General features: G+C 35.8%; 1 protein-coding gene across 1 annotated transcript; it reads right to left on the reverse strand.

The window, feature by feature from the left end:
• Positions 1 to 763: 763 nt before the first annotated feature.
• LOC125190611 (tetraspanin-8-like) lies at positions 764 to 3,751 on the reverse strand. Its single transcript, XM_048087951.1, has 2 exons — positions 3,204 to 3,751; positions 764 to 1,246 (listed from the first exon to the last, which is right to left on the reverse strand). Exons 1-2 carry the CDS (start codon positions 3,696 to 3,698, stop codon positions 953 to 955), a joined length of 789 nt encoding a protein of 262 aa, XP_047943908.1. The 5' UTR covers positions 3,699 to 3,751; the 3' UTR covers positions 764 to 952.
• Between the last annotated feature and the right edge of the window lie 18,696 nt (positions 3,752 to 22,447).

The raw sequence follows: 22,447 nt of genomic DNA on the forward strand, positions 1-22,447 counted from the left end.
TGCTCGCCTAAGAAAGCATCGTTTGTAACGTAAGAGGCGGTGCCAAATGACATTTGTCGTGCTTCAGTGTACATTGGACGTTTGTGAAAGATCTGCTGCGTGTGCAGTACGAATCATTCATCTTTTTCGTCTTGTATACACAAATTATCCTATAGATCATGATAATCGAAGATGAATTAGAAAACAAAACTAATTAAGTCAATGATAAAGCCACATCTAGATCGACATCCGCCAAGGAAAATTCATCTCAAGGTGCACCGCCTCAATTCTGAGAATTTCCAAATTGGCGAGCATTTCATCGTAAAGAAAGAATTCACGAGCAACTACAAGATAATATGATTGAAAAAATTTGTGCATGCATCAATTGATTTCGATTATGTTTTTATTTTTGATTATGATTTTGACATTTCAATTAGAAGATAATTTTAGCAATATCATAATTTACCTAAATAATACTTCATCCGTCCCATAAGAATATGCACAGTTGGTTATGCATAAATTTTAATGCAAAGTTGATAAAGTAAGAGATATGCAAAAAGAAAAAGCAATTTAAATATTGCTAGTGGAGAATAAGTCTCACTCTATTAAAGAGTAAAGAGATCTAAAATTAGGAAGTGTATATTCTGGTGGGACAGACTAAAAAGGAAAGAATGCATATTCCCGTGGGACGGAGAGAGTATTCAATTAGAGATTAATAAAAACTTGATGAATTGGAAGAATTTGAGACGCTATTTGAAGTATATGAATAAGTTGCACATATATATGCATAAAACTAGAGTTATATAGAATGAAATGTGCACATTGAACTCAGAAAGCAATATGTAAAGAGCAACATAAAATGGTCTAAAAATGGGTGTATTATAAACCCAAAGAAAGAAAAAAGCACTGTACACACCTAAGAAAATCAACAAGAAGCAAGAAGTTGCACCCTTCTTTCTACTAATCAAGGGTATCATTTCCAAGAATGGCCATCCCTGTTGTTCCTGAAGGCACAACATCCCACCGTGTAGACGATCACGAGGAACACCAGGAACACGATGTTGATCTCAGCCACCCTCTTCCAGTCACTCTTTATGTTATCCAGCAGCCCGGCCTTGCACGAGTCACAGTCATAGCACAGTTTGTTCACATCGTTGCTCCATTTTGCGCAGTCTGGATTCTGGGATGTCGGTGTTGCACTCGGAGTCCAGTTTGTTGGGCTCACATATTGGAAGTTGCAGTCGTTTGATGGCTTGCAGCAACCTGACTGAAATCAAAGGAGCATCATCTGTCAGAGCTTCTCCAACAAGGAAAAGTTAAATAAAAGAGGTATATCATTAATTTATCTTCTCAAAAAGTGAAAATATACACTTCCAAAAAGTAACACATTTCAAAGGAAAAAGGTATATAGAAAGGTAAATAATTTTTGAAAAATAGAATAATAGTACAAAATGCATTAAAAAACATAAAGTGTAAATGATTTTTCATGAAAAGAAGGCAAATATGGTAGTTATAAGATTTTACCTCTTCGTTGATGGGGAGGTAAAGATACTCTTCTGAATGGGAAAGGTATAATACTTCTCAAATACCTCTCCCGTTGGAAAATTATTTTTCATGAAAAAAAGGTAAATATAGTAGTTATATAACTCTACCTCCCCATTTACCTTTACCATTGGAGATGCTCTCAATCACCCAAACCATAATGGAAAGGTACACTAAGTACATAGACAGAATCAACAAATCACTACTATATCTTTGTCCATTTTACACCATTGACAGGATATGCACTTCGAGGGATGTGATCAATTGCTAACTAATTATCAATCCAAAATTGAGATCAATTTTTAACCATTAGATTAGAAGATCTAGTGGATGATATAATGCCAAATGTAATATATTTTAAATTTAAATAATTATTAATTAAATTAAAAGGGTATTAATGTCAAATCCTATATGTAGTAATTATAACCAACTACTTTCTCTTTCCTCAAAATCATCTCAAATCTTTAAATTTACGTAACTCTCTCAATTTAAATTATTTTTTCGCAAAAAATATATCAAATTAAAGATAATTTAATAAGGATTCCAACGAGATCTCAATTGCATATGTTCCGACGATGTTCGGGTGATGAAATTTGATAAATTATATTTCAATTTTCGTACATGTTGATAAGCAGGTTTTATCAACAAATGCAACAAAAAATCTCAATATATTGTAGGAAAAATCTCAATATTATGCATGTCCAATCTCAATAAAAATGTGTTGATATTTTCTTGTCCTTGTGTTGATATTCTAATGTCATATTGTTGATATTTGTAATACACAATGTTGATATAAAAAAACACTCACGAAAATTATCATATGATAACATAATGATGACATTAACCTTTTGTTGATATTTTGTCTACTATTTATTGAGATTTGTGAGCTTTAATCTCATCCACTCATTTTAAAATCCAAGGGTGGAGATTTGGTCTTAATTTTGGATTAGGGTGCTATAAGCATTAGAATATGACCCTGCATTACTAAAGATGACAGTGTTTTTATCGAACACATTAAAATAAAAAAAAAAAGCTTATCTCTAATAGTAAGACTCAAAATTAGTACACCTCGTGTCTCTTAAAAATAGACCACATTTGTCAATTCTATTTAAAGAAACTTTTTTCTCTCTAATGAGGTGAGTACTATTCTTTACTAACAATCATCCACTCACTTTTTTCTTTCTATCCGTCTCTTAGTTTTCCAATTTTGCACTAAAACTCGTGTCATTCCAAATGTTGTCTATTACCTCCATCCATAAAAAAATACACTGATTTTACCATTTTGGGTGTCCACCAAAATTAGACAAATTCTAAATATGGAAAGTTTTAAACAAATACTCCCTCCGTCCGCTATTTATAGTCTCATTTTGACTCGACACAGTTTTAAGAAATTGTTTGACTTAGTGAAGAAAAATGGGAAAATGAGTTAGTGGAATGTGAGCTCTACGTTTATATATTTTTGATTTCGTAACAGAATATGAGTGTAATACTAGTAGAAATTCATAAATAAGATTTCATAATTCCGCATTTACCCGAGACAAAAATCAGAAATAAGATTTGGTAAAGCACAAGTAGTATAATACTAGTAGAAATTCATAACGCAGGCAAAATATTAAAAAAAAAAAAATCAAATCAAATTGATGCATTTCAAGTGTTTGATGGAATGCCGAAATCAAGAATACCTGAATCGAAGAGATACGCTCCTCGTAGAAGTCCGTGGCTGGAGTAGTGGCATCTACAAGCAGCGTGTGGCAAACCTTACTATCCATCAAACAGCTCCTAATCTTACCCCAATTACCAGTCACCCTCTTCCGCAGCCAATTCGAGTAATCGCCAAGCCTATACTCTTTGTATCCTTTACCGGAGAGCGCCTGACCGGCGCCCTTGTTGGTGACGACGAAGGCGAAGATGGTGAAGCAGAAGATGAGCAGGATGAGGAGGAACATGACCAGCAGGTACACCCACATCAGCCACGTCACGCGCCAGCACGAGCCGACCAGGCCTGCGATCGAGACGAGCAGCACGAACACCCCAAGGACAATCACCGGCGTGTCGAGGAAGCGCTCGCACTCTGTGCCTGCCTGCTTGGACAGCCATATGCCGCTGGCGATTATCGGAATCGATAGCACCAGCGTCACGAAATTCAGAATTCCCACGAGATTGTTGCTCACGCGCATTTTCTCTCTATCTTTATCTTGTGAAAAATTAATGGCGTTGGGTGAATGAATGACTTTGACTTAAATAATTGGGATATTTGTAGGCACATGGCATCGGATTCAGAAATTGGAATATGGCGAGTGGAGGGGTCCCTATCTTTGCTGGCTTGTCAGGCCATCTATTTCTACTTTTTTGTTTCACCGAAATTCACTTGAATTAAGAGTTTAGTCTCATCCGCAAAAGTGATTTATGTGAAATGTCAACTCTTAATTATTCATTTTTCACTAATAGAATGTTGTGGGGTCCACCAATTCTTAATTGAATATTAGCGTTTAGTAAGCGTTATTTGACATTATTTTGCAAATATCTGTATAGATCAAGTGATCCTTCCAAGTTTTTCAAATTTTTTGTTTTTTTTAAATTCAACTTGTTTCTCCAAATTTGTGTGGAACAAAAAAAAAAGGTACTACTTCCTCCGTTCATAGTAATGGAGGCATTTTTTTACGGCACGAAGATTAAGAAAATTGTGTTAGGTGAATTAAGTAAAGGGAGAATAAAGTGGAAAATGAAAAAGATAGAGAGATGGAGAGAGAATAAAGTAAGAGAGAGTAAAGTAGGTTTGCATAAATGCGTTGACTTTTACTAAAAAAGAAATGACTCTATACCGAAATGGCAAAATGACTCTATTACTATAGTACGGAGGGAGTATAATACATGAAGGAACAAACGTGAAATCATCCAAATCTCATTTTCTCCACTTTACAATTGCAATTGTATTACTAGAGTTCTTGATCTTCTTGAGTGAACTCCACGTGGAGTAAGAATTGGAGGATAGATCATAGAAGGACAAAGCTGCTAGGGAGGAGCTCTACGATGCACTAATTGTCAGGAACGGGACTAAAGTGAACCCCAACGTGTTCGAGTCCTCTGCTGACAGGCTCAAGGTCATCGGCAGGGCTGGCGTCGGGATTGACAACGTGCATGGATCTGTTCGCCGCCACCGAGCACCGCCCTCGCCAAATCGCGCCATGTGGTAACACCACATTGTCCCGCCAGATGGAATCGTGGTCTCTGCAGCGAGCCACTTGCAACAGTGGCTCGTTGTGGTCTCGTCCCACCGTGACGAGTCATCTAGTCGCAATGACCACCATCGTCGATGTTCTTAGGGCAGTCACAGTCCTACAGAATATTGAGGGCACCAGAAACCTGGATCATGGAGTACATCAGGTGGAGAAATCGAGACTTCATAATATGTCACTCAATCGGGTGAGTTTGGACTACTTATCGGTAGAGGTAATTGAATCCCAACTGACTGCGCCGAGTACACCCCAGCAGAATGGCGTAGCTGAAAGAAGGAACATGACCTTGTTAAACATGGTCCAATCGATGATGAGTTATGCACGACTGCCTATTTCATTTTGGGGACATGCCTTGCTTTCCGCGAGCCACATATTAGACAATTTAACGTCAAAATCTGTTCCTGCTACTCCATATGAGTTGTGGAATGGGCGCAAGCCCAATCTAGAGCATCTCAAGATATGGGGGTGTCCAGCTCATGTTTTGGAAAAGGATCCAACTAAGCTGGACTCAAGGACAGAGGTATGTTTGTTTATAGGTCACCCCAAAGGTTCGAAAGCGTATGAATTCTATAGTCTCCGATACAAGAAAGTCATTGTGAGCACTCACGCGACATTCTTAGAGGAAGACTTTGTTATGAATCATAAACCCAGCAGTGAGATGGTTCTTGAAGAGCTCACTTCAGTCACAAGTTCCATTAACCAAGAACAAGTACCAGTAGTACAACCAATTCCCGAACCTTCAACCTCTACTCCTAATATTGTAGTGTCGCATCGCAGTGGGAGGGTCTCTCATGAGCCCGATAGGTACATTGGTTTGGGAGAATCTATGGATCACTCCTCGGACAACAATGTACTAGATCTCTGGAATTGTGTAGAGGCGCAGGCGGATGTCGATCATTGCGAATGGGTAAGAGCAATGGATTCGGAACTGCAATCTATGATAGACAAAGACGTCTACGATTTGTCCGTCCTACCAGAAGGCTGTACTGCCATTGGGAGCAAATTGATATACAAACGTAAACGTGGACCCAATGGTCGAGTTAAAGTCTTTAAGGCAAGACCAGTGGCTAAGGGGTACACCCAAAAGGAAGGTGTCGATTACGACGAGACCTTCTCCCCGGTGGTCATACTCAAATCGATCCGGATTCTATTGTCTATAGCAGCTAACATGGATTGGGATGTGTGGCAAGACTGCGTTCTTGAACGGAAGTCTTGAGGAGACCATCTACATGGAACAACCCGAGGGTTATGCCGTCAAGGGCAAAGAGAACATGGTTGGAAGCTTAAGAAGGCCATTTATGGCCTCAAGAAAGCATCTAGATCATGGAATCAGTGCTTCGATCAAACTGTTCATAAGTTTGGATTCGAAAAATGCCCTAACGAGAGCTGCGTGTATAAGAAGGTTGAGAAGGGGAATGTGGTGTTCTTAGTTTTATATATAGATGACATTCTTCTAATTGGAAACAATAAAAAGATGTTATCATCAGTTCGAACGTGGTTGTCAAACCAGTTCGAGATGAAGGATATGGGAGATGCGGGACACATTCTAGGCATCGAGGTCATAAGGGACCGTGAGAAGAGGATGTTGTGCTTATCTCAAGAACCTTACATCGACACTGTACTTAGTCGCTTTAGCATGCAATATACCAAGAAAGGTTTCTTAACATCCATTTATCTCAAGAGATATGTCCTGAGACAACATCTGAGATAGCAGAGATGAGAAGGATACCATACGCTTCGGCAGTTGGTAGTCTCATGTATGCTATGCTTTGTACAAGGCCTGATCTTTGCTTTGCTGTTGGCATGATAGTAAGATATCAATCAAATCCGGGCCAAGGACATTGGACTGCAGTAAAGAACATACTCAAGTACCTTAAACAGACTAAGGACTATGTTCTAGTTTACAAAGCAGGCGAGCTCTGTCCTTTGGGATATACTGATTCAGACTTTCAAGCTGATCAAGACTCGAGGAAATCTACTTCTGGATATGTGTTTACCTTAGGAGGTGGAGCCGTAATTTGGAAGAGTGTAAAGCAGAAATGCATTGCAGACTCTACCATGGAAGCCGAATATGTGGCAGCTTCGGAGGCTGCAAAGGAGGTTGTTTGGCTCAAGAACTTTCTTTTGGAATTAGGTGTGGTTACGAACCTGCCCAAGAGTATCACCATTTATTGTGACAATTCTGGTGCTGTGGCAAATTCGAAAGAACCAAGAGCTTACAAAGCGAGCAAACACATAGAGAGGAAGTATCATATCATTAGAGATATAGTGCAGAGAGGAGACATATAAGTGGTCAAGATTGCGTCAAAGAACAACCTGGCAGATCCCTTTACAAAGGTATTGGCGGTGAAACCGTTCGAGCGCCATGTTGAAGGAATGGGAGTTCGACTCGCTCGAGACCTCAACTCGCTTTCAGTATAAGTAGGAGAATTAGACGTAGTGCACAATTTTTTTTTTGTATACTCGAAAGCTGTTTTGAGTATAAATGGGAGATTGTTAGAGTTTGAATATTAGATATCACCTTTCGATTGATTGAATACTGTTAAAACTCTTATTATATTTTCCAAAGGAATAAACAGATTATTTTTGTCATAATGTTGTTATGTTTTACATTTAATGGATGTTTATTACATGTTTAAATGTATAAGTAACTTAACAAAGTCTAAGTCTTTGTTTTAGTATACCGGTTGTGGGCGTCGTTCACTTTGAGGTAACACGGTCAGTTCTGAACAAAGAAAAAGAAGAATTTCACAACCTAGATAGGCTTAGACTACCTATCGTGAAAGGTTGCAATTTCTAGGCCTTACTGAAATAAGATGACATTGGTGTGGTATAGCACCGAATTGGATCTAACAGCGAGACATGTCTTTATGCTATCTACTGAAAGACGAGGTCTTGTAAATTATTATTTCTTAATCAATGTATGTTAGCATTGAGCATACGGAATTGATTATGCACTACTTTGACTTACCAAATGGTGTGGGTTTTTCGCAACCCAATAAGCCTGGTATATTGGGTAGTGGTGATTAATATCTAGCGGTGCTAGGATTGCTATTATGTTGAATCGTGCGTGAGGTGAGTCTCGTTTGATAACATCCTCAAGAGGAGCTTGAAATAAGCTTTTATTATTCGGAACCTAGCTAGTTGGAGTTTGATTACTCTATGAATAATAAATTAGAATTTCTTGCTGAGTCCACTCTTGGAATTAATAAGATATTAATTAATTAAGTCCATAGCAGACAATAATTAATTAATGGATGTTTCTATCTTAAGCGCGGGAAATAAATATCAAGCAATGGAAACCCGAATTACTTATAATTTCGAATTTGGATGGGGAGTGCAATACTACTTCTGTAGTGGATGCTCGTAATATTCCAATTATAAGCTTATATTAAATTGGGTTTAATTGAATTAGTAAAAAGCTAATTGGAGGAGCCCATATCCAAAACCTTCCATAGATCCCTGTCTGAGCCCAATATGTGACTTAATATAAATAGGAGAATAAAGGAGACAGAAAACACACTTGTTTTCCTTCAAAATTTTCGTCCCCCTCTCTATATTGGAAAGGGACGATATTTCTCCTCCGTGGAAAAAGTTTTTCGTCTTCTTTATTTAAGTCCTAGTATACTAGTGAGATCAGCCCACCCTGATATCAGTTTACAGTCCGGGAACCAGACAGAAGATCCGTAGTTTAGTACTGAAGATCTTCACGTGGAGAAAGCGCTAGCTATCTTCGATTCTTTGGAGAATCATCAAGGTAAAATAGCTAAACCGTAGAAAAGCATGTTTTAGGTTTTAATTAATTTAAAGCATGATTTATTTGAGTTATGAGCATGATACATGCGATAATTGCGCGAATAGAATTTATCTAAATAATCTGCTAAATGGATCAGGATTATTATGTAATCGATTGATGTACGCTTCCGCTGCCAACCCCTTCACACTCGTTGAAAACAAGTCTTTTGAATCAGAGATCCAATTTGCATCACAGTACCCTTCAAGTACTTGGGGATAGTTTGTGTACTGCAGCTCAAAGTTAAGAGTATACTTCAAGTATCTCAAAACCCTACGCAGAGCTTTCCAATGTTCCTTGCTTGGTTTGCTCGTAAATTGGCTTAGCTTATTCACCGTACACGCAAGATCTGGTCGGGTGCAGTTTGTGATAAACATCAAACTCCCTATGATCCTTGCATATTCTTCTTGAGCTACAGGCTCACCCGTGTGCTTACTCAAATGCACGTTGGGTTCCAATGGAGTCTTAGCTGGCTCACAATCAAACGAGTGAAACTTCTTAAGTACTTTCTCAACATAATGAGATTGTGTCAAAGCAATTCCCTCATGATTCCTTTTAATCTTGATTCCGAGAATCACATCAGCTAGACCCATATCTTTCATGTCAAATTTTCTCTTCAACATATTTTTGGTTTCGTTGATAATGACACTATTACTGCCCCATAATCAACATATCATCCACATAAAGACACACAATAACGAACCCATTATTTGTGTTCTTAATGTAAACACACTTATCACACTCATTGATAGTGAACCCATTCGACAACATCACGTTGTCAAACTTCAAGTGCCATTGCAAAGGCGCTTGTTTTAATCCATATAGAGACCTTACTAGTTTGCATACCTTCCTTTCTTGGCCAGGTACTACAAACCCTTCAAATTGCTCCATATAAATTTCTTCCTCCAATTCACCATTCAAAAAGGAAGTTTTCACATCCATTTGGTGAATCTCAAGATTGTGCAAAGCAGCAATTGCAAGAAGCACCCGGATAGAAGTGATTCTCGTAACGGGTGAATACGTGTCGAAGATTTATTTTAAACACGAGAAATACCCGCAAGTGTACGGGGCTAGTGTAGCAATAAACAAGTATGAGTATCGTATCCACGAAGACAAATTGTGCAGCTCAAGTACCACGAACCAATTTTGACTACTATCTAGAAAATCCGGAAGAGTTGGTTTTGATTTTTGAAAAACAATTGAACATAAACAAGACACAAGTATGCAACAAAAGACGAGTTTCAAATAATAGAACGAGATAGAGTCTTGGATCCAACTACAACGAACACGATGTGAACAACTCAACAACTTCGATTACCCATTTGAAGTCTCTAGGATTACTAGGAAAGCCGCTAGTCTAGACTAAGCCCTCTCTCGAGTGCACTTAACCAGTTGATTAATTATTAATATTGAAGTCTCCTTCTAATACGTCACAATTAACTCCTTAAAACAAAAGGCTCAAGCCCTCACTCTAGAATTTCTTCTCTCGAATGCAAATTATCTAGGTGTTGTTCATTCTTTTATCAATCCTAATTGGGTATCTCTCGATTACTCAAACTAGGACAACAAACCCAATTGGTAGCTAAGCAATTGAATTGAAAAGGCACAAGAACGAAACAAAGAAATCACAAGAGCAAAGGTAATCAAAAGTCCTTGAATTAATCCAAAGCATTCATTGTAGTCTTCACCAAAACTCTACAAATGATTTAGCTACTCATATCCAAAGCAAATTCACAAGAGAAATCCATAGAAAGAGATTTGAACATAGTAAACTAATAAAGATACTCCCAAGGGTGAATTGAATGGGCAAATCGTCTTCGTCTTCAAACTTGTTGATGAATCGGACTCTTTGGCGCTTCAATCTGCTCTCAAAAGGTGGAAACTGCTTCTGGGGCGTGTGGAATATCTGCTGGAGTCGAACCATAGGTCCTATTTATACCTGGGGCGAAAAATAGAAATTAAGCTGCAGTCGAGGGCGATTTCTAAGCAACAAAACGCCCGACCGGGCGTTCTTCTTGAATCGCTAAGTTGCGCAAAACGCCCGGCCCGGGCGTTTTTAGAGGGAAAAACGCCCGGGGACAGAGGATTCGCCCGGTCTAAGAGGCAAAACGCCTGGCCCGGGCAATTTTCAGAGGGAAAAACGCCCGGGGACAGAGAATTCGCCCGGCCTGGGTGGCAAAACGCCCGGCTTGATCTTTTGGCTGTCATTTCGTCCGTTTCCACCTGTTTTGACTACAAAAACTCGACAAACTTATCAGAGCACTCTAACTAAGGGATCATGGATGAAAACTCAAGTAATGTGCTACAATATACTCAATTAAGCACTGTAAACCATCCAAAACATTTGCTAAACTACGAGTTTATCAATCCTTCTTGCTGCTTAAAGCATTTCACAACTAGGCGAGCTTTGTACTTTTCAGTAGTACCATCAGTTTTATATTTCCTTCTCAGGATCCACTTGCACCCTAAGGTTTTACAGCCTTCTGGCAAGTCTACTAACACACATGTGTTATTTCTCATAATTGATTCAATTTCACTATTGATCGCTTCTTGCCAGAATGGCGCATCTGGGCCAGACAACGCTTCTGCCAACGACTTTGGTTCGTCATCCAACATAAAAGTTATGAAGTCGGGACCAAATGTCTTAGCAACTTTAACTCTTTTACCACGTCTTGGTTCTACATCCTCAGGACTTGACCTCGTCCTTTTTGGAGGATTGGAACTAGTGGATTCATCCATCATTCTTTCACTAGAACGATCCTCCTGCCTCTTGCAAGGGTAAACATTCTCAAAGAATATAGCATTCCTTGACTCAATCGTTGTTCCTTCAGCCACGCCAGGCACAACTGACTTATGGACTAGGAAACGATAGGCACTACTATTAAGTGCATGGCCAATAAAGATGCAATCAACTGTTTTAGGGCCTATTGCAACTTGCTTCGAAGGTGGCACTTCTACCTTCGCTAAGCACCCCCACACTTTGAGGTATGAATACGAAGGTTTCTTGCCTTTCCACAACTCATAGGGAGTCACATCCCTACTTTTTAGTGGAATCTTATTCAGGATATAATTTGCCGTTAACACAGCCTCCCCCCACATGTTATGGGGTAAACCTGAATTAATCAACATAGCATTCATCATCTCTTTAAGTGTTCGATTTTTGCGTTCAACAACACCATTCGACTGAGGAGAATATGGAGCGGTGGTTTGGTGAATTATACCACTAGCATGGCATAATTCTGCAAACGGCGCTACATACTCACCACCTCTATCACTTCGAAGACACTTAATTCGATAATTAAGTTGATTTTCAGCTTCAGTTTTGAAGTCTTTAAACGCTTCAATTGTCTCATCTTTACTTCTTAATAAGTAGAGGTAACAATACCTTGTGCAAATTGCAATAATCTATAAACGTTATGAAATAATTTTTACCACCTCTTGTTTGCACATATTTCAAATCACATACGTCTGTATGGATCAACTCAAGAGGTTTTGTGCTTCGCTCTACCGAATGGAACGACGGCTTAGCCATTTTGGCTTCAACATATACTTCACATCTTTCTTGTGAGTTAAACTTATCAACTTTTAGTAAATTAAGATTTACTAATCTTTTTATATCATTTAGATTTACATGTCACAATCTATTATGCCATAAATCAGAGCTCTCAAGCAAATAAGAGGATGTGACATCTTCCTTATTGCTTATTCCTTTACCACGGTGAATGACCGTAACATTCAGCTCAAAAAGCTCACTTACTAGGTGACCTTCACCTATGAATTTTCCATAATTGGTCAATATAACCTTTTCACATTCAAATTCTAGTGAAAATCCATGATTTACTAGAAGTGAGCCTGAGACCAAATTATTTCGGATGTTTGGGACATGCACCACATCCTTAAGGGTAAGAACCTTTCCAGATCCTAATTTTAGGAACACATTACCCATACCAACCACCTTAGAAGAGGCTTGGTTTCCCATGTGTACTTTTCTACCTTCAACAGATTTGTAAGTAGAAAAACCACTTCTCTCGGAGCACACATGACATGTGGCACCAATATCAACAAACCATTCATTTGGATTGTTACCATGGTTCACGTCGGAGACCATTGCGACCACCTCGTGATCTTTGTTGTTTATAACAACACATTCAAATAATTTGCACAATATTGTCCCCATCAATAAATACACAATTATATAGAATCATATGTGCATTGGTATATTCAACACCACATGCATCCCAATTATTACTACCAAGTCTAAATTGGTCTTGCTTGTCAAATGACAAACGATAAACACAATTTTCAAGAGAATAGATCTCAAGGAATTAACCACTTCATTGCGCATCGACATTGCGACTGTTCGTTTCTTCATTACAAGTTTGGAGCTCATGTTTTCTCCAACTTCAATTGGTATAATCATGTCTTGGAAGAGTACAATAATTTGTCTTGCGATTGTTAGAAATAATGGGATAAAATTCATACAGGCGGTACTCTAACTATTATAATCGAAGGGAAATAACAATAAAAAGTGGAATGAGAAATTACAACAGAAATAACATAAACAAACCAACAATAAGTTGAGTCGAGGGAAGCCCTCTTTCCGCAAGACAAATTACACCCCGACTAGTGCTCACGGAATGGTGTATTGTCCCCAAAGATAAAACGACTTCCTCCTAGCGTGTAGAAGCACCTCAAACCCGCTAGGCACTGGCGAACTTGATTGAGTTCCGAGAATCGAGCTATGCAATGCTTCTAAGATGCACACTATGATGTAGAGAACTAGAGAATGTAGAGAGAATGTTTGTTGTAGTGTTTTCTCCAATCCAAGATCAAGCCTATTTATAGGCTAGAGAAAGCACTTAGAAAGGCCTTGAAATCAAGATTATCTCTTAATGCATTTGGGGGTTACCTAAGATGAAAGGCCATATAGGTCTTGGCCACCTCAAAGGTCTCCCACATTTTTCACATGTTTTTTCCACACCATCCACCTCCCATCCGACGGGTTTGGGGGTATGAGGTGGTTTTCGCCTACGACAAACACTAATCCATTTCCTAATAGATCTAAATTCATCTCCTAATACATACACACATACATGAGTGATGGACTCCCACATTCTTTATTAAGTGGATGCTATAATTATGATTACATCTTTGAGCCTAAATTAATATATACATTAATTACATTTAGCTTAATACTATTCGGGAAGTTTAAATTCAATAACAATAGTTACGGTAATTAAGTATTCCTTAGTATCACATTCTATATTATGTACCCCGTCCATGCCCCAAGTAACCAATATTATATTATAAAAAATAATTTAAAAATCTTCTACTAACTAATTATGATCAATTATACTCCATATGGTAGTAGAATGAATTTATTTCGATCATTTATGTCTAAATTCAAATCAGGACTTTTATATGTTATTCTTCAATAACTCGATTTAAATAAAAATTCAACAATACCAATGTTATTGATTTTCAAAAATCCCACAAAACAACATGAATTATATATTTTCATTTCCAATCTTTAGTTTATACTCCAAATTAAAAGAAATTATTTCCCTGACTATTGATATTTATTGATATTGAAGGAAAGGAAGTTCATGGAGATTAAAACAAAAATAGGAACTTTATGATCGATTATAGATTTTTTTTAACCATATATTTTATGGTTTTTGTATATTAATTCATTACGGATAGGATTTAATATTACTAAATATACACAAAAATTTATAATATGATAAAATTTCAGTCCGACTAACCTGCACCTGTTAATTCGCAACCTGAGTAGGGCTAGCCCAATTGATATACACTGGTGGTTGTCAGATCCGTATATTTTTGCTAGCTAACTTATCTATCCAGAATTTTTGAGAGTTAGATTAGGTTACGTTGGTTGAATTCTTGGACTATCTTGTAAGTTTTGTGTCTCACATATGTGACATGTGATAGAATCCTAAATAGAATTGGAATTTAGTATAATACATATATTTGGTATACGACACATTTTCCCTAATTAATTAGCTATCAATTAATTATTGTATTAATTGGAATGGAAATAGAAAGGGACTAGCAATAATATACATGAATACATATTCCCTAAATTAACGTCATAATTAGTCATTAAGTATTGACTATTATTATTAAGGAAATAGGAATATTTATACATATATATAATGCAAATTTACCAATTAATTAGCGATTCAAGTACAGAATCATATGGTTGGGATTTCAAAGAATTAATTCCATTAGATGTGATTCAATTAGTCGGCTATATTGGTAAAAAGATATTGCTCTCATTAATCATTTTAAAATAGTCACTTTGATGGAAAGGGCTTTTAGGGTTTGATAATTAGGGTTTGTCCTCTCTCTGCCTATAAATACAAGTGTGGTGATCCCATAAAAAAAACACACATTAAGAGAACACATAAACGAGGGAAAGAGAGAGAAACAAATCCTTGGAGTTGGAGTTGCACTACTACGCCGAAAAAAGTTCAAGGAAGGTATATTTCGATCCTATTATGTTTATGGTTTTATGTGAAATACATGATGTTCGAAGATCTTGCTTTATTTATATTCAATTATGTAATCTTGAATATATGATGATAAATAATGTCCAACATGTGGTATCAGAGCATGGTTGAGAACTCATGTATTTTCGTATGATTGAAAACCATACTTTTTGAATTTATTTTTGATAAATTACTGTGAATGAATCGACTGCTTTTAAAACATGTTTCAAGCATTTTATAACTTCAGATTACGATGAATTGTGTATTTCATATTGTGAATTCAATTTTCAGTGAATTCAAATCATGTATGACGTATTAGTGGATTTAATGACTAAATGAATGATTATGATTGACTCTCTTTATGAAATATAATTGTTTCCGTACGAATCCAGATAGTATGATGGAATTGATAATTCTGTTTATTTAATTTGATCGCAAAATATGTTTGTGAGTTGTAATGGTTAATTGTTTTATTAATTGAAAGTTGCTTATTTTTGTATGATTATACTTGAAATATATTGTTTCCAAATTGGTTAATATAGAATTGATTTGGGTATATTGATTGTGTATATAATGTATGTAAATTGAGTTTGAATATATGTATTGGTGAATTGATATTTCAATTAAATGTTTTATGATTATGAATCTACCGAGACGGTGGAATGAATGTTTACATAATTCAATTCTCATTTTAACATGTATTTTGATTATATTATGTTTATTTTGCAATCACCAAAGTGAGGCAAAATAAGGAGAGTCTATAATCAAACTCATATTAAAATTTGTTTAAGCAATTAATCTCTATATGTTCTTGATTATATTATGTTTATTTTACAATCACCAAAGTGAGGTAAAATAATAGTTTATAATCAAATTAAGTAAAAATCTGCTTAAGCAATTAATCGCTATACATTCTTGATTATATTATGTTTATTTTGCAATCACCAAAGTGAGGTAAAATGAGAAGAGTTTATAATCAAGTTAATATGAAAAATCTATGTATGCAATTAATCATCATGCTTGTTGTGGCTATTCATCATCTAAATAGTTTGTTTGTTGTAAGGTCTAGATTCCCAAAGGAAATAGTCTTTGTGACATAATAAACACTAATGGAGTTAATAATTTAAATTGGTGTCGATTACCCAAAGGTAACGCCAATTTATTATTACTCAATTATTGAACCGAGATATGGATATTAAAAGCATGATTTTTATTATTGTATGAAGACTACCCAAAGGAGTTTTCATAATTGCCTCATGATATGAGTTTTCAAATTAATGTTCGTGTTATTATTCAAAGCTTTTATATGTGAGCATTCATTTCTTAATTGCTCCTATAATGTAAAAAACATATATTTTTTGCTACTAGTATGTTTATCTCAAATTTCCCCGCACTTAATGGAACTAACTTCTTTGAATGGAAAGAGAAACTTAAGTTCACTCTTGAAGTAATGGACTAGGACCTAACACTGTTGAATGATAAACCAATTATTTTATGATCAAAGTAGTTGGCTGATTACCCATAATACTAGGGAAAAATCTAACAGGACTAAGTTTACAGTTCATTAGAATGTTCGTTGCAGATAAAGTCTCTCAACGACTGACATTGCAAAAGAATGTTTGCAGAATGTTGAGGATCGCTTCACAACTGCATATAAGTCTATTGCAGGAAAACTTATGAAGGATCTCATGAGCATGCAATATAATAGTTCTCGGACTATGTACGAGCATGTGATGGACATAAATAACTATCACTTCTAAGCTGAAATTAGGATTATAGGTGAATGAGGATTTCCTTGTCCAATTGACCCTAATTTCCTTACCTCCTCAATATGGACCATTCCAAATTGATTCACAATAAAAGATTAGTGGACTCTTAAAGAATTGGGAAACGTATTGGTCTAGGAGAAGCATAAGATGAAGAAGTATGGAATGAGTGCATCTCATGCTCACATTGCAACCGAAGGAGCGTCTAAAGGATAATATTCATTCGAATTTATCATTCTTATGGCATAAAGGAACTGGATCATACTTCTAGTGAAAGAATTAAGAGGCTTACAAAGGATAATATTCATTCGAATTTAGACTTTACAAAGCATTACCGTTTGTGTGGATTGTATTAAGTGTAAACAAACCAAACACAATAGTAAAAATGCCACAAGAAGCAATGAGCTCCATAAAATTATACATACAAATATTTGCGGACCTTTTGATGTCTCGACTTTTGGTGGAGAAAAATATTTTATCACTTTTATTGACGATTTTTTCGCGTTATGGATTTATTTATTGCAAGAAAAATCTCAGGCACAGTTGAACATTTTATGACTGAGGTTGAAAGGCAATTAAATAGAAAGGTGAAAATTATTCGATCTGATAGAGGTGATGAATTTTATGGTCGTACCACTAAAATAAGTCAATTACATGGACCTTTTTTCCAAATACTTAGAAAAAGCATGGCATTTGTGCTTAATAAACTATGCCAAATACGTCCCAGTAGAATGATGTTGCTGAGAGACGAAACCGAACTCTCATGGAAATGGTTAGAAGTATGTTAATTCTACCTTACCCATATCGTTGTGAATTTATGCTCTTAGAATGGCTATTTATGTATTAAACCGGGTTTCTATTAAGGTTGTTCCAAAGACCCCTTATGAACTTTGGACACATAGAAAAACCTAGTTGCAGCACCTTCATGTTTGGGGCTGTCCAGCGGAAACTAGAGTATACTCTTCGCAAGAAAAGAAATTGAATTTTAGACAGTTAGTTGTTACTTTATAGGTTACTATATAAATCCAAAGGGTAAAGGTTTTATTATCCTAATGATAACATGAGAATTATGGAAACTGGAAATATATGATTCTTTGAGAATAGTGAGATCAGTGGGAGTTTTAACACTCATAATGCGGTCATTAGTGAAATAAGGATAGATTTTCCTCTTCCCTCATTTCCTTAAGAATTAAGTGTGCCAAATATTGTTGAATAGCCTAACAATATTGAACATTTGAATGACTAATGATGATGCCAAGTTCATTGAACATAGGTGTGGAAGAAGCATCTCTAGAAGTGTCATTAATGTTTTCTTAATGAGAACGAATGTGGTCATTTCTGATGACTATGTGGCATATCTCCAAGAATCCGAATGTGATATATGAATACGTAATGATCCAGTTTCATATTCACTAGCCATTAAGTGTAATAATTCTAATAAATGGATTGATGCATGATGAAAGAGTTAAAATCTATGGATTGTAATAGAGTCTGGGACCTTGTCGAATTACCTGATAGACAAAAGTATATTGGGTGTAAATGGGTCATCAAGACCAAATTCGACATAAATGGTTTAATCGAACGATTTAAAGCCAGACTTGTTGCCAAAGGTTATACTCATAAAAGATAGCATTGATTATAAAGAGACTTTCTCTCAAGTATCAAAGAAGGACTCACTTAGAATCATTTTAGCACTTGTAGCCCATTTCGACTTGGAACTACATCAAATGGATGTGAAAAACTGATTTTCTAAATGGCGATTTGTAAGAAGAAGTCTACATGAAACAACCTGAAGACTTCATTAAGAAATGGAATGAAATTTTTAGTCTGCAAACTTAAGACATCAATTTATGGACTGAAACAAGCTTCTCGACAATGGTATTTTAAATTCCATGACACTATTACTGCTTTTGGTTTTAAAGAAAACACTGTTGATCGGTGTATATACCTCAAGGTTAGTGGGAGCAAGTTCATATTTTTGGTTTTGTATGTTGATGATATATTGCTTGCTAATAGTGACATTGGATTACTACATGCACTAAAATTATCTCTCTAAAAAAATTTTTCAACATAAAAGATATGTGTGAGACATCCTATGTCATATGATAGAAATATCTTGTGATCAATCACGTGGACTCTTGGATTGTCTCATAAAAGCTACATAGATCGAATCTTTTAGAGAGATATGGCATGAGTGCTTGTTCTCCAAGTGTTGTTCAAATTCATAAAGGTGACAAATTCAGTTTGGATCAATGTCCAAAAACTGAATTGGAACATAAGGATATGGAAAATATTCCTTATGCATCTATTGTGGGAAGTTTGATGTATGCTCAAGTCTGTACTAGACCAGACATCAGCTTTGCAGTTGGAATGCTAGGCCGTTACCAAAGTAACCCTGGTGTTGAACATTGGAGAACTGCAAAGATAATAATGAGATACTTAAAGTGAACAAAAGATTTTATGCTCACATTACGAAAATCTGATCAACTAGAAATTATTGGATTTCCATTAAAGCTAAATTTATGGTTTGCTTTGAAGCATTAATGATTGCAAAATTTTATTTCAGGCCTTGGTATTGTCTCCTCAATATCCAAGCCGTTGAAATTATATTGTGATGATAGTGCAATCGTATCTTTCTGTAAGTATGACAAGTATTCAAGGAGCTAAACACATGGAATTAAAGTTTCTTGTCGTGAAAGATGGAGTTTGGGAACAAAGAATATCTACATAATATATAAGCACACAACTTATGGTTGCTGATCCATTGACTAAGGCGTTACCGCCTAAGACATTTATGGAATAAGTTAACATAATGGGTCTTGGGTATGGAAACGTCTAACCTTTATGTTTCCATGTTGGTTCAGACACTTAAGTTATAGATATTTTGAATTCAATAAAGTTGTTTCTACTTTTCCCGCATATACTTATTATTTGATATGCATATGTACGTTTTTAGTATTAATGCAGGAGGTCTTGAAATAAGACAATTACGGATGCGGTGTCACTTATAGATTATATTAGAGTGGATATTGGTGATGTGGTACATGGAAGGAACTATATCGATTGAATGATATACGCCCGCCATGACCCGCATTAGTAGTCTCTCTAATATAATACTTATGTTTACCAATGATGAAAGTATTTATAAAGTCCAATATTATGCGCGCCTTATGTTTATTTTGTCTATTTTACTGTGGCTCTGTCAAGTGTGACAAGTAGGAGAATCGAAAACTTTGTGTCCCACATGTTCGCCAAGTGGGAGAATGTAAGTTTTGTGTCTCACATATGTGACATGTGATAGAATCCTAAATAGAATTGGAATTTAGTATAATACATATATTTGGTATAAGACACATTTTCCCTAATTAATTAGCTATCAATTAATTATTGTATTAATTGGAATGGAAATAGAAAGGGACTAGCAATAATATATATGAATACATATTCCCTAAATTAATGTCATAATTAGTCATTAAGTATTGACTATTATTATTAAGGAAATAGGAATATTTATACATATATATAATGCATATTTACCAATTAATTAGCGATTCAAGTACAGAATCATATGGTTGGGATTTCAAAGAATTAATTCCATTAGATGTGATTCAATTAGTCGGCTATATTGGTAAAAAGATATTGCTCTCATTAATCATTTTAAAATAGCCACTTTGATGGAAAGGGCTTTTATGGTTTGATAATTAGGGTTTGTCCTCTCTCTGCCTATAAATACAAGTGTGGTGATCCCATAAAAAAAACACACATTAAGAGAACACATAAACGAGGGAAAGAGAGAGAAACAAATCCTTGGAGTTGGAGTTGCACTACTACGCCGAAAAGAGTTCAAGGAAATCGTCTTCTCCTTACTCAATCGCTTCCGCTATGGATCGCCAAGGTATATTTCGATCCTATTATGTTTATGGTTTTATGTGAAATACATGATGTTCGAAGATCTTGCTTTATTTATATTCAATTATGTAATCTTGAATATATGATGATAAATAATGTCCAACATATCTTCTATTCTAGTAAGTACTTCCTTTCTCCCCCAATATGTGTCTTATTTTAATCCGGCATGAGTTTTAAGAAATGTAATAGAAACTGGATTGAAAAAATTAGTAGAATGTGAATCCAATTTTTATATATTAGTTTTATAATAAAATGTAAATAATAATGAGTCATTGGAATGTTAGATTCACTAAATAAAGTGGAAAAATTAATACAACCAAAATGAAAAACTAGGGAGTACTATTAGTATTTGCTAAGCTACAAATTTGGGTAGTTTGAATATTTTGTGTATTGAAGATGGCGAACGGAGGTTAGTCAACAAAGGTTTTTGCAAACGTACTAAAATTCTGACAATTCATGAAATGCCGCAAAGAAGAATAAGAGCATTCACAATAGCTTAGGCCCTTCTATAGCTCTTCTAAAATTCCTCCCGCCACATTATCCGCCCTCCCAAAATATTTCACAGTCCTTCCACAACCCTTCACTAGTCTTCAGCCCTCCCAACAACCCTCTCATTTTATTCATTTAAGTGTTGGTGTTTTTATTAGAAATTAGAACAAAAACGATAATCGGAGAAAAAAAACATAGAAAACACGTAAAATCTCTGTTGTATTATAATTTTGGAAAACAATATAAAGATAAACAAACTTCAAATAAAATACAAATGATATCAACAGCTACGTGTAACCTTATACGTGAATGAGAGAAAAATGGATGCCAAAATGAAATGGGAGTGGTGTATTTTATAGGAGAAATTAAGAAAATAATTAAAATTGTGGTATGGCGATCGTCGAAGCCGTCCCGACCACCGTCCCGCTCGGACGCTCGGTGGTAGGACGGCGCCCTATTATGAATGCAGTAGGTAAATCAGCCATAACAACGAGGGTTAGAATAGTCAATAACCTAATAAACAAGGTTAGCCTCACAAATATGTAACCGAAAATATATTCCAAAGTCTGAATCTTTATTTTATGGATAAATGCATCAAGCATTCCCTTAGAGTTGTGAAGGGTAGTCTTGGAAATGTGTAATGTGATTCTTGGTGTAAATTTGTGGAGTATTTAGCAATGCCTGCCAATCTAAGTGACTCATCTAATCAAACGCCAAAGAAAACATTCCACAAAGTAAACGCCCACACACATTGGCTTGGCTTCCAAGGAAAGCTATCTTCATGAAATTTCTGCTCTAGCTAATAAACCAAAGTTCGGTCGCTCCGTCCCTTATTAAATATTTAATGAATAGTAGTAATAAGTCTATAACATTCAAAATTCAAATTAATTGCCATACCAAATTTGTTCGAATGTTTTTGTCCTATTACACGCAAATGCAAATGGCCAAAATAAGATAAACAGAGCACCGTGTCGCCCTATCCAATATCCATGCATGCATATATTCCTTTTAATTTTGTGACGTCAGACAATGATTATGAATTCACTAAATAATGTTGCTTTCCATTTCCATCCGGTTAAATGTTGTTTTCAAATTTTAAAGACCATTATAATAAAGTTCTACGACCGAATTTTGTTCCATCAAAAACTTGTTTATTTTAGAAAAAATTGATTTATTTTTGCATTTAATTAAAATATATGAGCGCATATATAGTACATGGAA

The sequence above is a fragment of the Salvia hispanica genome, chromosome 5, assembly GCF_023119035.1.
Source record: "Salvia hispanica cultivar TCC Black 2014 chromosome 5, UniMelb_Shisp_WGS_1.0, whole genome shotgun sequence".
Classification (NCBI taxonomy): Eukaryota; Viridiplantae; Streptophyta; class Magnoliopsida; order Lamiales; family Lamiaceae; genus Salvia; species Salvia hispanica.

Excerpts from the sequence above, each read along its gene's own strand:
- LOC125190611 (XM_048087951.1), bottom strand. The coding sequence starts at position 3,698 with ATGCGCGTGAGCAACAATCTCGTGGGAATTCTGAATTTCGTGACGCTG. Across the intron at positions 1,247-3,203 it reads AGCGTATCTCTTCGATTCAG|TCAGGTTGCTGCAAGCCATC; the intron begins GTATTCTTGATT and ends CTTTGATTTCAG.